The sequence below is a fragment of the Neopsephotus bourkii genome, unplaced genomic scaffold (assembly GCF_033783945.1).
Source record: "Neopsephotus bourkii isolate Nb327-2 ecotype Australia unplaced genomic scaffold, CSIRO-AGI_Nbou_v1 NB_168, whole genome shotgun sequence".
In the NCBI taxonomy this organism is placed as follows: Eukaryota; Metazoa; Chordata; class Aves; order Psittaciformes; family Psittacidae; genus Neopsephotus; species Neopsephotus bourkii.
In genome coordinates, this window is record NW_026900684.1 from 3,074,679 (window position 1) to 3,092,262 (window position 17,584).

Consider the following 17,584-nt stretch of genomic DNA (forward strand, 5'->3'; position numbering starts at 1 on the left):
AGTGCTCTACACCTATTGGCAAAAACTCTGGAATGGCCTATAATTTAAATACCTTATTACCACTGATGGAAGTAAGCAGTCGTTGTGGTGCTGAAAGACTATCCTTTTTTGTTACAGGCATTTTCAAATGATATATTCAAGTAAAGGGATTTTGCTTCTGTGTCCTTTCTGTATACATACTTCTGTTAGATTATGTGGCTGATAGTCATAAAAAGTAACATGTTATAACAGGATAGTTTTAAAAGTTATTAAAATGGAACAGTAATTTTGTTCCTTGTTACACAAGCTGAGGTTTAATAATGATGTAAATTCTAATTGCTATTATCTGATATAATAATGGTTAATGCAGTTTGCTGACAGACTGCTCAGTGGTTTTGTAATAGAAGAGTTCAAGAGACTTCTCAATAGTAAAATCTCTCTTCAGGGAAATGAAAATAATTTTAAATGTGAAGCATACCATGACATAGAAAAGACTTTCAGTGTGTATGACAACAATAAAAACTTGTCACTCTCATGAAACAGTATTTATGCAGCTACAACAACCTAATGGTAATACAGGTCAAAAAAAACCTTTCTGGGTTGTTCTGTTGGGTTTTTTTTAATGTTGATATTGTAACACAAGTAATGGCATTAGAGGCTTATGTTGTTAGGCTTGTAGTTCTCCAGTGGAAGGTACAGTGCAGACATACATAAATGCATGAACTGGGTATTCTGATGGTAGTTTTCTGCTAATTTAACTAGTTCCAATTCTTCAAACAATACAAGCTGTTAAAGTAAGCTATGGCTCAGAATGCTTGTAAAAAAGGTTGAGGATGAGATATTTCATCAAGGTGATTTAATAGGTCCTTACAAGGAGCTGAAATGTATTCAGGAGCAGTTTGATGCCTTGTAGCTGTTAGACAATAATGAGCATTCTCTTGTTTTACAGAAACTTTTGGAGCTCAAAGTGGATGAGAACAACCTTGAAGATACCTGAATTTATAAACTCCTTGTATACAAACACATATAGAAGATCATTACTTATTTCCCAGAATTCTGGAAGTGTATAAAAATGTAAAATTTCTGACACACTGCCTCTTAGGATAGGTATGCTAACTTCTGCCTGTGGCAGTTTGAACAGCTGGAGCTGAATCTTCTTCTATTCAGTTTTGCTGCACTGTTCTTTTTCTGTCTTAACCTTTTCTTTATTTTTATTGTGACTTGTTTAGTAATTTTTAAACTGTTCAAAATGGTAGTTTCAAATAAAGTTTGGACTTGTCTGTAAGTTCATCTTCTGAAAAATTTTACTCTGGCTTACAAAATGGTAGGTGCAGAGTTTGGTGTTGGAAGTTAACTAACCTTAATCTTGAAATGCTTATAGCAGCCTGTTACTCATCTTCAGAGAAACATTGCTAGTTTTCCTGGGACAAGAAACTCTTGTCCCACAGAGTTTATCTTCCACAAATATAAGGTGTTGGCACAATATATGCCTTACCTGTTGCTTGTATACTAGAGTATAGCTGGTCTGTAACAAACAAACCAAACGAAAAATGTTCAGGGCCTGTGGAATTCATTTCTGTTAACACACTTGCCTGAGGCAAAGTAAATACCCTAGGTTTGTAGTTAAATGCAGAAACCAGCTCTTGTTTCCTGCATTTTCTGTATTGACTTTCAGTGTGCAAAGGAATAAACCTATCTGAAAAATTTAGTATTGTTACAGTTGCTGCAATAGGAACAGATTCTACAGGTTTTCAAACATATTTGACTGTGAAGAGTTTTAACGTTGAAGAAATTTAGGTAATTCATGTTTAAAAAACCTCAAACAGTTAAAGTCAGCACGTACTGAAATTTCATGGCAAAGGCAGGGCTAGGGTTGTAGAAAAGTAGATTGGAAAAATTGAATTGGAACAAACATTTCCTTCACTCTTTCAGATCAGAGTTGCTAATAACAGGAAGTCATAAAACAGAGCCATAAATAGCTTATTTGGCATATCTATCTGCTGCATTATAGATATCCATTTACCTTAAAAACCAAGATTTCCTGAAAGTAGTTAAAAAGCAAGGGTGATCTTTCTTTAATTCAGAATTGTCTTCCTTTTGAGGTCACTGTAATAATATGGCTATATGCTGTGACAAACAAACAAGTCTAGTGCCAGTGAAGCCTAAATATGCCTGAAGTTTGAATAAAAAGGAGAGTGTGATTCTTCTGTGATTTCTTTTTTTTTTTTTTTTTTTTTTTTTTTTTAGTTTGAGTCTCTCCAGGTTCTACGAGTGCATTTTGAAATGGCAGAGTACAATCCAAAGGAAAAAGTGTACCAAAAAGTTCAATTTAGTTACTGTGCAGGCTCTGAACACACTGTGGTACTGTGTGCAGAAAAGAACTTCACAGTTTTGAGGACAGAGGAAATCTATTGTGACACGGGCAAACCTGTGAAACAAAATTTAAGTTTTTAATCACTAGAGTAAGGCACAAGTGTAAGTAAGTCTGTGAGTGTACCTGAAAGGGGTCATTTTCATAGTGTAGAATGGTAAGATCTCTGAATAGTTGAGCTTAGAGTTTAATGATTTACCATACAAACTAGATTTGGCTCAAGAAATGGCACAAGCACACACCATTCCTGAATTCTTGCTCTGGAATGGTATGTACAAACAGTGAACTCTCATGGTATTTCTTTGGTCATGCTTTTTCTCTACCCTTTCACTGCAGGCTGGCTGAGGTTGGCAGGGACCTGTGAAGCCCATCTTGTCCAACCCCCTACTCAAGCAGGGCTACTCAGAGATGGTTGGTTAGGACTGTGCCCAGTTGTATTTGAGTATCTCCAGCGTGGGAAACTACACAATCTCCCTTGGCAACCCATGCCAGTGCTCAGTTTCTCCTAAAAAAAGGATTTCCTAACATTGAGGGAAGAGCCTGTCTCGTGTCATTCGGTTCAAATGGAATGTGTTTTTTCTAGTGGTAGCAGGGAAGATCTTGGTTTAAAAAGGTTATGGGAAAATAGATGAACTGCAAGAAGCAGCAAGCATTGCTTGCTGTCTTACCCATCCAGACCAAAATGAATGTTATATTTTGCTGTCTAGTATCCATTACACAGTTTATCATGAAGAATTCATGTAACTATTTTTAAGATTAAAGAGATCAGAGGTGGTTCTCTCCTACAGCCAGTGCAACTTAGTAACAGTTGTTAGTGCCTTATAGTGAATGACCTAATAAAACAAATAGAATACACTGATGTGGAGTGAAACCAAATCATATTTTGGCTTCAACTCATTTTCACTACTGGAAGTGTCTGCTAAGTTATGTATGGAAGGTGCAATAATAGATTTCTTACAAGTAGAGTTCATCAGTGCTTTTGAAACTTTATTTTGATCAATCCACTGTCCTGCAAAATTACTCATGCTCAAAAACTAATTACAGCATTCACAAAGTCTAAGCATTAAGACAACAGAAAACCCCTAATAACTTTTGGTGGCTTTTGCTGCAATGCTAGCATTTTGAGCTGTAGTCATCTACTACAGGTTTATAATCTTACATAAGAGCAAGGAATTCAAACAAAACCACCCTTTGGTGATAAACTTTGAAGAACACAAGTTAAACTAATAGATTGTCTTACTTCAAAAGAAGCCTTTACCCATTGTACACAAATTTGCATGTTTACACTACCATATTTATTCAAAGACAGACTGGAACATTTCTTGCCCTACTTTAATATACTCTTCCCTCTCTTCATTTGTCATTAGAGACACAAGCTCTGGATTTTCATTAACTTCACCATATGAATGAGGCTGACCAGCTACCATTAAAATAGGACCTTGTGCTTCCTGTTCTTCCTCCTCTTGTTCAGAGTTGCTGCCTGCTACTTCCATTTCTGCTGCTCTTGAGTGCTTGGCATCACCTTCAGACTCACTAACATCACTGCCTGATTTGGGTGGTTTGCTTTTGACAACAGGAGCCTTGTCTGTGCTAGATGACAGCTTGGGTTCATGGAGCAGAAGAGTCCTGAGGATTTCATTATCAGTGACAGTTTCTTTACCGGTATCTTCAGAGGCTTTTACTGCTAATAGACAACACTAAGTATCAGAGGTATCAATAGTCTACCACAGGCATTCTGCATAAATTAGTTTCTTCTACTCTGAATCATCTTTTCCCACACTATAGGATTTTATTCGAAGTGCAGACATCTCCAAGACTTCTCCACTTTAAAGATTGCCACTAATGTTACTGCATGACTACAGCTAAAATTTCCAGGAGCTGGTATCTGACCTCTGACTTTACAAATGCTGCCTCAGTCAGGCTAAAGACTGGTATTTATAAGCTGTGATAACCACTAGTGGTTAATTAATTAAAGTGTAACTCTATATTCTAAACCAAGCTGACTACATTTTCGATAGGGGTGCTATGTTTAAATGCAGCAAGGCTGCCAAATTGAAAGTATTTGCTAAAAACACTTACCAACACTGTTGTTGACAGTTCCTGTTGCTCCTTCCACAGTGCTCTGCGACATCCAGATAGGTTGCTTCTTAGTTGGTTTTTCTCTTGTTTTCTTCTTGTGCTCAGAGTCTTGGACATCAATAACTAAGTTTTGAGTGTACATACTGCTGTAAGAGGAACGTCTGCTGGCCCATTTCTCAGGTTGGCTGCAGGATTCCAGCACACTTGAACCCACCTTCTGATCAAAGCTGAATGAAGCATCACCAATTTGGGACAGGTTAAATTCAGGCAAGAACCCAAGTTCCCATACAAGCAAACAAAACAAGACCAAGAAAAAGCATGTTTTGTCAGCAGAGAAGCTTTAACCAGTGCTCTATCTTAAAGCAATTCTCATTCCTTGTTACTTCATCTCAGAGGCAAGTGGCTCTGATTTTTGCATGGTCTCCTCAGCTATGTGTCTCTGGATGGAGCATGTTGCTAGAGAAACATGACTTTCTCACAGAAAGGGTTATGGATATTAGCTAAAGAAGTCTGGAAAATTAAACACTTTTAAAAGCAGCAAAAATAAAACTATAAATACATAATTTAGAATGCCTTAGATATTGCAGGCTTCTTCAAGCAGCTGACAAAGCAGAACTGAGTAGAAGGTGGGCTGCAATTCAGTAGTTCAAAGGTTCTACAACTGAGCAGCTTTCGGGGTGGGGGAGGGGTGTGCTGATCAGAAGTTTGAGGGTTACAATTATACCTTCCTGACAATTCCGGTATTTCTGTTGGCTGTGGTTCCAGCAACTCATATGGCAGAGCAATGTCTTCAGTTTCACGCAGCAGCACAAAGACCGGTTCCATCTGCTCATTGAATTTTGCTAGCAAGGTTTGAGTGTCACGCTTCAGAAGTGCTGAGGCATCTTCCTCTACTTCAGTGTTGCAGTAAGTGCAGTGGAAAGTCTCTGCAACATGATCCACATTGGGAATTCTTGAGTTCATAGGACACAAAAGAGCAGCAGTATCTTGTTAAAAAATCCATAACCTGGACTATTAGCAAAAGTTATAAAAGCAAGCCTTTTTTTCTGCCTTTTGGAGAGGGACCGATACTCCCTATGGAAGGGAGAAATGGCTGTATTGGGGGAGGAGAAGTTGGCTAAACATGGAATGTCAGCAGATAGTAAGATCTAATATTTTTCTTCTCTGTTCTCATCTTAGTTCATCATGTAAGAAAAGACATTTGCTAGCATAAATAGCATCTGTTGTTCAGAGGTTTGAAGTTCAGAAAGACTCCTTTAATGCTAAACCCCTGTATTTACGTCTTAAGCAAGAAAAAAATTAAAGCATATTCTATTAAAAATATATTGCAAGCCTCAGTGTTTGCAATGTTGACAAAGTCCCTCCATTTAGAATAAGAGATGATACTGCTAACTGACAGTACACTCCTTTCACCTTTGACTTTCCAAGCTAGGCATGTAAAGTTCTCTCTCTCCGACTCTGGCATCCTTTGCCAATTCTACAGCCCAGATGTTAACACACAGCAGCTGCACTTAGAGTAATGCATTGTAGTATGATGCCATTTTAACTCCCTTTGGAAGAGTACTTTCTGTTGAGTGATTTTGATTTTAGAGAAAAGAAGCCCTCAAGCCCTGAGGTACTTCTGCTGTGGATGTGTTGTGCTGCCACAGGAGAAGCCCAGACTTCCCCACTTCCAGCACAGGGAGCAATGGAATGCCTCTACTTCTGAGCTGCAATACTCTTTATCACAGTAGTTGGCTGCAGTTTTCTCCATCTTGTCCAACTCTTTCAGCAGAAGAACTGAACGCACAAGTGGATTAACTGATGCTTTCAGAACAGAGTCAACTGAGTATTCTCATTCCTGTATGAGGAGGTGGGGATCACAAGACTTTGGTGAGTAGTCTTAAAACAGGTTAAAAGTCTTGTTCATAGCAAAGCAGAGGCCTGAAATCTGACTCCAAACCCCAGCACATATATTTAAGATAGTTCTTCCTCTTGCTTGGCCTGTTCTACAGGGACAGCTTTCTTACCCTCACCTCTCAGCTTCTCCTGTCCTAGGACGTTTTCCGCCAACAAATAAGAAATATATTCTAAAAACATGCTTTTATTGCAAAGTTTGCATAGGAGCCAACTTTGTGCTATCAAAGTTACTCTTTAAGATGAGAGCAAATAAGCAACATACCTGTAAATACATCAAAGAGCTGATTGACCTCAAGGTCCGTGTAAGTGCTGAAGCAAGATGGACATTTAAAAGAAGACCTGGTAGTTGAATCCCGCTCATCTGCTTCTATTTTCCGGCGTATATGATCCATTTTGTATTTTACCACATCCACCAGCACCTTGTAGTTGACGTAATAGTAATTGTGCCTTGTGCTCTTCCCATTAGGCCCCGTTTCAACTCGCATACGCAGCTTCACAAACTTGTCTGCCTTGAGAGTGTTGAGGATAGCGCGCAGTTGCTTACGTTCGTACTTGAGCAGCTGTAACAGGTCATCCTCTTTGATGCAGGGGTAGCGGATCAGTAGATCAAGGGCCAAGGAGTGCTCTGCTCCATAGAAACCACGCACTATGTGTTTGGCCAGGCGCTTTAGGGCTGCCGGGACCCCTGTGATAACGTTTTGTTCTTCCATCAGGAGCTGAACCACCGTCAGAAGTGCTGCACAACAAACAGAAGGGGGGTGAGCTATAGTGAGCCTTTCTTAGCACTGACCTGCTCGTGCAGCAGGTCATTTGCTGTGCTGTGCTTCTACAAGTCTTCATGGAACAGATTGATGTCAAATCCTTAACCTGAAGCTAGGGATGGGGAAGGTATTAAAGATTACTTAATTTTGATGTAAATTATTCATGTCCTCTTGTGTAAAAATCCACAGAAGATATCTAGGAAAACAGGTTACAGAAAGTTAATAATAATTCTCTTTACAGAGGACAGCACTGTTATCTTGCATGTTCAGGTCTGCCCAAAGTATCCGTTTTCATTCACAGCCAGCCCTGTAAGAGCTGAAGTTAACACCATGCACCTTCAAAAGTAAAGCTCAGGATACAAGCTAGGTCTTGGCTTAGCTCATAACAGCAAGTGAAATAGATGAGCCTGCATCTTCCTTTGGGGCAAAGCCACAAGAGGCATTTCAACACCTTTTAGCTTGTACTTTGTGATTTTTCTGCTGGCTGCTGCATGGCAAATCTGGGGCACAGGGTGGTCCATCTTGTCTGGCACTGCCTTCACTCAGCACTGGGTGCTTGGGGCTGTGCCTGCTTTTTCCACCACACCAGATCACCAGGGAACATCTGTAGCAGAACATTTTACTCTTTAGTACTTAATCAGTCCAGCTGTCCTAACTGTGCCTTACTTGTAAAAAGTAGAGGGAAAATAAAAGAATTGGTATAGGTTTCAATAAAGCCACATCCCAGTTTCCTTCTCTGAGGCATGTTAAAATCCTATAGCGGTGTTTGGTAGCACAGCCACCAGGCAGGCTGCTGTGCAGAGACCTGTGCCACGTGCGACCAGGCAGTGGATGCGTTACAGTACACTGCATTGCCAGCACTGGCACCTGCTGCTGAGGGGCAGCTTGCTCAAGCACAGGTAATGCCACACAGAGCTACCAGGTGCCCTTCATCAGAAATCCTAGATAAAAACCCAGACCTGTTCACAGTATCCTGGTAGTCAAGCCATAATTGAATTTACATCTCACAGGAGCAGCCTTTTGGATAACCGAAGCCAAACATAAACCTGCTGTTCTGAGGCTGTAAACCCTGAAAGCAATAGCACCACCCTGACCTAAATTTCTTCTCACAGAAAGAGCAGGGAAACTGGAATAGGCTGCCTAGACTGGACAAGAGCCTGAGCAGCCTGACCTTGCTTTGAGATTAGCTGTGCCATGAGCAAGGTTTGGACCAGATGGCTTCCAGGTCCTGTCTAACCTAAAAACGTCTGTTCCAAGTGAGGTAAATTTAAGCACAGTAAGAAAAGAAGCTTTGGGAATGTCAGTCAGTTCCTTGACAGTCCTCCTCAGACTGCAAAAAGAACATTTTTGTGCTTTTTCCACAAAAGCCTGGAGAAAGAAGCTTTTTTTTTTTATTGTTGCTTTCATAGTTCTACTCTTACACTTCTCCTTTGCCCTCATCCTCAAAAGAAGCTCAACTACAGTGCACCTGACTGTCATGTTGAGATCAGCAGGATAGCTCATCGCAAGACAAACAATATTTCCTTCCACAGGCAGGAAAGGTTGGGACCTGCAGCTTGCATTCCAAGAAGCTAAACCCTGTTCTTGCTGCCAGCCAAGTCCTCATGGAGGTTTGACATGGATATGGATGTGTCTGTGGTGGTACAGGGACACACTCTAGTCCAGAGTCAGGAGCTCCATCTGCTTAGCAGAGGCTAGATGCTTAATAAAATCATTTCAACTGCAGTCCCACCTCCGCCTCTTTCCCTGATGGATGAGCTACCTCAGATTCCCAGGGCATTTTCTGCTGGGTAAAACCATAAGCAGACCTTTTGGATACCAGGTCAGTGGGCACAGTGGCTACCCCTGAGCCACTCAACCATCTCTATGCCTCAGCTGCACTTGGCAGTCAATTTTCCTTTCACCATCCACAGCAAGGACTCTTTGCTCTTGGAGTTCAGTAGGCTTTCCTCTGCAGTCAGGATAAGGATGTGCATATATATATGCACATATATGATATTGAGAATAGCCCAGAAGCTTCAGATTGCAGAGAAGCTACCGGTGTGTGGCATAGCTTAGGTTTACTGCTCTTGACCCAGGGCTATGGTCTGGTTTCCCACATCTATCCAGTACTTTAACCTCAGGGGCACTTGAGCACAAACTACAAGATTTCTGGAGCACAGACAAACATCGGACTTCTTCCACAAAAAAGTGGGCTAACTTACAGTAAAGACACCTCCTTCTTCCTCTTTCTGGCCTCACATATTTGGAATGCTTCTGTGCCACAGCTTATACTCAGCGGGAAGGACAGGTGGTCAGCATCCTCAGCCAGCCTCCATTCCAGAGATCAGGAACAGGGCTGTGAGTCTCCTCAGGCTCTGGAGAGCCCTAAGCCTTGATCACTGAGGAGCACTAAATTGCAGCCCCAGCACCTGAGTCAGATACAGTCCTAGTCACATGCATTCGTCTGGGCTAAGATCTCAGCAAGGGCCAAGGTGCCCCCTGCCTGGATTCATTTTATATGAACATCAGCATGAGTGTGGGAACAATTAAAAGAACAAATCCACTTCTGCATCTAGCCCTTGGCTAATAGGGGCAGAACCCTGACACTGAAAAGACTTGTATTACAAGCAGGTCTCATGACTGTTTTTCTTACCCCAAGCCAAATAGAGAATGAAATAATTTCAAAGGGAGTGTGATAAGTAGGTAACATCATTAAGGAAGAAGTAGGACCTGAACTGTAAGTCTGAGGTTTGCTGACCTATCAGTTCTCTGGATGACTCCTTATTCCAGACTTGCATTGTGTACTTGCATCTCTAAAGCAAGCGGTGCTCTGAAGTGCTGGGAAGTCTGGACTGCGCTTAAGTGCTTCCAAGCACCTTGATGTTAAAAGCTGTTCAGGTCAAGGGTCCTACAACCATGTAAACTATTCAAGGAAGGGAAAAAAAACAGCTCACCCACACAGCAGATCTCCCCATACATAGACACATAGCATAAATATCATGAGTATATCCCGGGAAGTGAGTGAAAAGCTTTTCCCAAGAACGATTCTATAGAACCCACTGTCCATTTCCAGTGGGAATCTAGATATGACTTTGGTTCATGTAAAAGGAAATCCCTTTCCTTTACAAAAATAACCGAGTTTGCCCTGAATAAAGAGCATTCATGGAAAATACAAAGCCCTCCAGAAGTGTTCCTTTAAGCTACACAAAACAACAACATGTTTTTTTTTTTTTGGTTTTTTTTTTTTTTAGCAAAACCCACATAAAATCAAAGTGTGGGAATCTTTCTCTGCAGTGCTTTGGTTATTTTAAATTCTATTTCTCCAGTCCATTAAAAAAAAAAAAACTCCTCATCTTCTAATCACCAAAACTGAAGTCTTCCAATTCAGGAAAAGTGCTGATTTTTAAAGCTGCTGTGTAGTTTTCAGTTCACAGGTAGCAGCTCTCCTTTAAAAGCACCTAGAGATGGCCCTTACCGAGGAAGGGAGGAGGAAGAGGAGCAGGTCCCTACAGAGAGAGAAGGGTTTTAAACTGGAATCTGCTCTGTAGGTGAGCCACAGTCTGCATTAAGGAGACAGGTGTTTTGCTGCTCATGTAGAATAGAGGGTTTCCAGCTGATAGCATGTCTGGATAAGGTACCTCAGAAGTCAAAGTCTAGCTTCTGCCTTTAGATACTTTAAAGTATTTACTTAAATGAGTCTCAGAGGGGCTACCTTCTTACTACATTGATTAGTTGTAAGATTATTCAGTTCCTTAGATGCTTGAGAGGCCCTTCTGCTTATAGTTAATATAGAGCCATTATAATCTGAATAGAATCACAGAATGGTTTGGGTTGGAAGGGACCTGAAAACTCAGCCAGTTCCAACCCCCCTGCCCCCCCCCACCTCACACTAGACCAAGTTGTTCAAAGTCCCATCCAACCTGGCCTTGAACACTGCCAGGGACAGCGGAGCCACAAGTTCTCAGGGCAACCCGTGCCAATGTCATCAAGGAGAGATGAATGCAATGTTTTGTCTTTCCCACATACAGGATCTACCTTTTGCTTTGGGAAACCTACACAGAGGTTGGCAGCCAACAACCAAAAGCAGAATTTCAAGTTAAGAGGGCATCATATAGAGCAAGTTCTGCAAGGTTTCTCCGGAGCCAGTTGCTTCATTAACATTTCACTCGAGCTGCCTGAGAAAGCAAAGTACCCATCTCACCCTTCAGAAGGTACTAAACCAGAAAGATTTAATAAAACAATCTCCCATCACACTTCATATAACCATACCCTTTGCAGATAGGTTAAAAACCTCATCATTACCTCTCTTGAATAGGCAGGAGACTTCAGACTGATACTGTGGAATTGCTCCTTTACAAAGAGAGCAAAGGACTTGCAAAACAAGCTTAAGTATTTCCCAGCCTTTTCCTAGACCTATCTGTGATAAGCCCTAATTATCACCCAGCTGGAGTGAGAGAGTTCCCAAATCACATTTCGTTAGCAACTGAATGAATTCAGCCTTGCATACATTGTGTCATGATAGAGTCATAAATCTATTGCTCAATGAAATCCACCTACAACAGGGAAGGACTGCAAATGTAAGTAACTGCAATCTTTGATTAGTGTTTTCATTAGCATGACTTTAGAAGACTAAAAGTAACATAATCATTAGCTCTTCTTTTGTTGTTGCAAACCAAGTATTCAGTACAGGTATTTTATATAATCTGTGTTCAGAAGCTTTCATAAGCAAACCTGGGAACTTGAATATCTTACAAAGAAAAAAGCTGGAACGTATATGTTTATTGGGTTTGTGTTTTTACTTATTAATCTTTTCAGGTGTTTTATGTTTTCAAAAGGAAACAAAAAGCAGTTTTTCACTGCATTTCTCTAGACGATTAAGTTATAGATACTATTATTTCCTTTTGTGGGCTAGACATCTGTTTAAAAATGATGTTGAAATACAGTTGCCAGACACTGTATTGCCCAGGGTTAAAATGCTGAATTCTATTGGGATTACGATCATCATATTCCATCTCAAATCTGTATCTTTTATGTGTGCATAGTAAAGGCTAATATTTTGTAGTGATGCGGCTTAAGTCTTCATGATATGAGTTGCAGTGTGCAATGTGCTTTTGTTACTGATGTTTGTTGCTGGAACTGCAACTCTCCAACTTACCTGAGTCCATGGGGAGCCCTCAAGGTGCGGGTGCTTCTCTGCATAGGACGGGCTGTGGGACTGGCACCTGTGAATGTCACTGCAGAAGGTGGTGCCACTGAGAAATAGTTAATAACAGAAAAAGACCCTCATGGTTTAGCAGCAAAGGTTTGATACCACAGTTCAGAAACTGCAGGAACAGCTGACTATAAAAAAGATCCCTGAGATGAGCTCTGCTCTTGCTTGTGATTTATAGCAGCAGGGGTCGGTTTCATGCCTTATGCTGGGAAAGACCCTTTACTGATCTTTTTTTGTTCCATCAAGTAAGAAATTATTTGTTGGATGCCCACAGCTGAGGAATGTAATTGGCATGAACCTTCAACTGCAAACTGAAAATGCCCACAGAGGTAAAATAAAGCAGATGCGCCTCATTCCATGTAGTGGTTATTGAGTGTGCCACTTTGTTGTCACGTTACACTAGACAACACAAAGGAGCAAGACTGCTTGCTGGTACCTGTACAGTTCAGTCTGTGGAAAGCGTTTACAATGAGCAATACCCGTGGGTTTTAAGAGGGCAAATGCCACGTAACCTCAGCGCTGCTCCTCATGTGACAGTCCTCAGCCTGCGCGTGGAGGTGTGGAACCGGATCACAAGAAAACAGCTTTCTAAATTAAGGAGCATGATAGTCTGGCTGATACCACTGCTTCAGAAACAGGAAATCCCAGCAGCCTGCACCAGCTGTGCCTGACACCATGGGGGATGCTCACTGAGCACAGGTAACCTCCACACAGCAGAGGTAAGCCTCCATGTAGCAAAGGTGCTGCTCAGCCAAGTGTCTGAATGTTTGGTGCCTGGGAGGGAACTCCACATGGGCTCATGCTGTGCTCATGCAGCACTCCAAGCAGTGAAAATGGCAAGCCAAAACCAACCCCAATAAAGACACAGAGTGGTTAGAGCAGGTATTTGTGGCTGTGGCACTGAGGGCCGTGGGAAGCAGGGTTTGTGCTGGTGTGTTATTGTGATGTTGCACAACAGACACATCACTGAAAGCGGGCGGTTGACATGGGGATAGGCAGTTGCCTGACTTCACTTCAAACACGTTTGGTGCTGGGGTGTTTATCTCTGATGCTGTGTGCACACACTGCACTGGCAGGCTGCTTGGTGAAAAGGAGGCTGATAATCAACTGAGCAGTCTCGGGTGGGAGAAACAAATAGAGTCTGATCAGAGGGGAAAATCAGTGGGGACAAAGGTATGATCAGGATCTTCACAGAGCAAATGTGGTTCGTTTCACCTGCTGGCAGAGCAGAGGCTGCTACAGATGGCCTGGTGGGAGGTTGTGACCTGCACCTTGTGTAAATAGAAGCTGTTATAATTTACTTTATTGTCCTCTCCAGGCCAAATGGCTGCTGCTCTCCCTCTCTCCAGACAGGCATGTGGAAGCTGTGTTCTGGTGTATCTTATGTTCTCCATCCCAACTGAATACCCTACCCGCAGTTGAAAAAATAAAACCTCTAGCTGTCTAGCTTATACATTCAAGCACTGCAAAATAACCACCAGGAGTACAGCAAGCACCTGTAGGTAGCCTGCTAGCCCTGTCCACACAGTACTCTCCATCATACAGTCATCTCTCCTCTTTTTCCCTGTGCTGGCCCTTTCTCAAAGTCTCTGTCTCGGTGCATTGCCCTGATTTTATGAACCATCCAAGCCTTGCACTGAGATGGTTCAGTTTCTTCACAGTTTTCCTATGGTGCTCTCCCTATGTTATTTAGTTCCATGATTCCTGAAGGCTTGCTCCTATTGGACAAAATCAACTTTGTTTGAGGGCTTTAGGCCTCTCTTTGGATTATTTATGTCACAATCTTTCTGATACCTAGAAAGATAGGAGATATCATGCCTGTATTACATATGGGCCTCAGAGGTACAGCATTTGAAACCAAGATGCCTGGAGGACTTTTGAGAGCCTGAACTGAGATGTAAATAATTAGGACACATTGTACAGCACTTTATCTGATTGCAGCATAGCTCCCGCTGTCTGATGGTTGCTGTGATCAGTACTTCCAAGTGCAACAATGGGTATCACAGACTGGTACTGGCCAAAAACCACAACTTATTGGGTTGTCTGTGTAGCACCTTGCAGAGATGGGTGAGGATTCCGTTGTCCCAGTAGGTACTTAGGCCTGCCTGGTCCTTTCTCTTGTGAGGCCTTATTTACTGTCTTGAGAGCTGGAACAAAGCAGAAGCCTTTCTCCTTTATTATACCATCCTCATTAATCACAGGAACAGAGCCTGTCCTGTGCAGCCAGTGAAACAAGGCATCTTTGTAAGAGGAATTTTGGGATCATACAAAGAGACTGTGTCCCATCCAAAAAGGAAGGGGAATGAGTAGCTGCTATGCTTGCTGGCTTCTGGATGCTTTACAGCCTCCAGGTGCATATCTTGCTTTTAAATCTGAAGAGTGGTTGCCTGGGATAACATGAATGTTTTAACTTAAGTACTTTTCTCAGAGGATCTGTTTAGATCTACTATTTCTCAGCATGATTTCACAGACTATAGTAACAGCAGTTGCTGCAGGTGGTGAGGCACATTTTGGTTGGGCTTTAAATGACAGCAAAGGAATGCTTAGTTTAGGGAGCAGTGGGGTCAGTAGAGAAGTGTACTCTTTTTCTTGCTTTCCCTTCTCCATCCAATCACTTCTGTTTCTCTTCCCCACCTGGTTCGTGCAGAAAGCATACCTTCTGCTGCTGAATGGGGCTATCTGGGCAGAACAGTTTCCAGCTCTCAAGGGATGGTGTATGTACACCACTTGCAGGAATGCAGATGCAGCATTTTGGAAACTAAGTTGGCGCAAATAATATGTAACTACTCAAAGGGTTAAACAGTGGTGTAATTCAAATGGTTGGTGCAGCCTGAGAAAAGGCCGTGTTTAATTCAGGTACCTGCGCGTGTTTGTAGCAAAGTTCCACTTTAAAAAGAAGATGGCAATTCAGCTCTTTGCTACAACTCAGTCATTGTGATCTATCTTTATTATTACAGACAAAACAAGTATTCTTTTTTGTTAATGAGATGAACTACTTTCATTGAAATTTTATGAAGGAAAAGCCTATGGATTAACTTTTTTTTCTACATTGGGTGTCTTCCTAATAGAGAAGGCTTAGCCAGATTGAAAGAAACAAGACTATTAGTGGAAAACCCTAAGCAAGCCCTATGTCTGAAGTTACCTTAAACACAGAATGCCCAACAGAGGCAGCCTCACTACTGGGATTCTTCTATTGCTCATCCGTCACCCTTGAGCTAGGAGAACAAACTTTGCAAAACAAATTACACCGAGAGGGATTGTCCCATATACTATTAATATAATTCAGAGCTGATTCACAGCGCTTCTCAGTATGTAAACAGACTAACTCCTTTATAATTACTGTCCTCTCCTCTAAGTAACAGTATGGGAGCAGACTTAGCTACAAGAGGCCTTTAAAATCTTTGATACTGCCAAGTTATGGTGCTCTGAAAAACTGGTAGGCAGACCAAGAGAGAACAGCTGCTTGGCATGCTTGCTTCTTGATCACAGTGTCTGGCCAATTGGTATGCTGGATTTCCAGACTCCTTTAACAAAGGCAGCTGCTTATAAAATGCATAAATACCTGGAGTTTTCTTCCCAAGGCAAATTGTGGTTTCTGCAACTGCTTCGACTTAGCATTACTCTTTGTGGCTCATCTTGTTCTTCTGGTGCAAAGGATGAAAGGTTTTGCTGCTGGAGAGCTTGGGTGTGCCTTTCTCACCAATGCTTCTGGTCCTCCCAAAGCAGAAGAGTCCCTCTAATGATCTGTGGCATAAGCAGGACATTTTCCTATTGCTGCCGCCAAGGTGAAATCAGGTTTTTGAGCTTTCTGTTTGCGTTGCTTTTCTTATTTCTCCTTACACCTGTAGCCCTGTCCTGGGTTCAGCAGTAGCAGTCATTTTTCTCCTTCTTAGTAGCCCACAGAGGTGGCTGCATGAAGGTGGGACAGGTGTTTGTGCTGGGAGTATTTTGTTATCTGTGGCACCTGCCTAAAGCTCTTAGCTGCTCCCTCTCATTCTGCTCTCCATTATGCCCCCATGCATGCTCCAGCTCAAGTCTTCTATTTAATCCTGCTGCTTTTCCTGCACGTCCTTTCAGCACATCTGCTCTGGAGCCTGGCTTCTAAGCAAAGTCTTAACTCATAGCTGACTCTAATGCAGTCATTTGCATGTGTGTGCCATAACTAGTGCTTGACTTTAATGGAATCCAGTTCCTTTCCTGGATTCTCCTATCCTCACTAGCTGCTAGTGTTTTGCTCTTTGACATGGGAAATGCCATCCTTTCTTCCTCTGAAAAAGTATGGGGCTTCACCTCACGGGTTTCTGATATTGTAGAGGTGTGAAATTTTAGTGGCAGACAGGTTTTGCATTTAAATGCCAGTGCCCAAATGTTTTGTCTTTACTGTAATGACTTATTTGAGCAAGGTCTGAACAACTGGATTAAGTCTTTGTATTTACATTACCTGTGAAAATCTCTTGGAAGCTCAAATACTGAGGCTGTTCTTTATAGAACTAGATTATGCAGTGATAATACAAAAGTATGTTTGTCTTGTTGCTTACATACATGTATATGTATATATATGGGGTTTTTTGCAACCACTTGCTTGTTTTTCACAACAGAACTAGGAAAGCTGTGTAAACCCCTTATCTAAACTCCAAAGAGAAAATGTGCATGGTTGCTTCCTTGACCTAGGGAAAAACAAACCTTAAAACAAAAACTCAGGCCACCCCCTTCAGTGTTTGTGAGGTACCTCAACTATTAGACATTAGGAAGAAACTCTTTACTGTGACGGTGGTGAGACACAGGTGCAGGGTGCCCAGAGAAGCTGTGACTGCACCATCCCTGGCAGTGTTCAAGGCCAGGTTGGATGTGGCTTGCTTGGCGCAGCCTCCTCTAGTGGAAGGTGTCCCTGCCTGTGGCAGGGGGGCTGGAACTGGATGAGCTTTCAGGTCCCTTCCAACCCAAACCATTCTGTGGTTCTATGAAACATGACTATTTCTGTTCTTTGTGTATTTTTGTTAAAGAAAAAATAACAAAGAAGCTAAATTAAACCCCAAAGTTGCAAGTTGTTGTATACATTTCTTGAGTGAAACGGTCTTAGCTTCCATTACAGTGCCTAGGGCAGCAGAAGCAGGAGGGGGCAGTAAACTGCTGCTAAAACCAGATGTCTCTATCTGTAACAAAAGTAAATTAACCTTTTTGTCTGGATTGAGAAAACCTTCAGATCAAGTGCTTTCAGAGTTGACAGGTGAAGGCTAAATCAATAAACAATTCATCACATTCAACACTTTTTCCCTATAAGGCAGACACAGTAAGACATAG

General features: G+C 41.8%; 2 protein-coding genes across 19 annotated transcripts in view; one reads left to right on the forward strand and one right to left on the reverse strand.

The window, feature by feature from the left end:
• Window positions 1–1,264, forward strand: part of PCM1 (pericentriolar material 1) — a 46,033-nt gene extending 44,769 nt beyond the window's left edge. For all 18 annotated transcript variants that reach the window (XM_061371138.1, XM_061371117.1, XM_061371170.1 and 15 more), the window contains one exon: window positions 929–1,264. In XM_061371138.1, coding sequence (XP_061227122.1) covers window positions 929–954 — 26 coding nt within the window. In that variant the 3' untranslated portion in view covers window positions 955–1,264. The remainder of the gene's footprint in view (window positions 1–928) is intronic.
• Window positions 1,265–3,316: 2,052 nt separating this feature from the next.
• On the reverse strand, window positions 3,317–7,038 carry LOC133221988 (general transcription factor IIE subunit 1-like). Its single transcript, XM_061371297.1, has 4 exons — window positions 6,591–7,038; window positions 5,154–5,355; window positions 4,430–4,656; window positions 3,317–4,034 (listed from the first exon to the last, which is right to left on the reverse strand). The coding sequence occupies exons 1-4, from the start codon at window positions 7,036–7,038 to the stop codon at window positions 3,646–3,648; spliced, it is 1,266 nt and encodes a 421-aa protein (XP_061227281.1). The 3' UTR covers window positions 3,317–3,645.
• Window positions 7,039–17,584: the final 10,546 nt, after the last annotated feature.

What these genes read in the sequence shown, in the direction of transcription:
- LOC133221988 (XM_061371297.1), bottom strand. Translation starts at nt 7,038, where the DNA reads ATGGAAGAACAAAACGTTATCACAGGGGTCCCGGCAGCCCTAAAGCGC. An exon ending in GCTCTTTGATGTATTTACAG is followed by an intron (nt 5,356 to 6,590) that starts GTATGTTGCTTA and finishes ATCATGTTGCAG; the next exon opens with AGACTTTCCACTGCACTTAC. An exon ending in AACTGTCAACAACAGTGTTG is followed by an intron (nt 4,035 to 4,429) that starts GTAAGTGTTTTT and finishes GTTGTCTATTAG; the next exon opens with CAGTAAAAGCCTCTGAAGAT.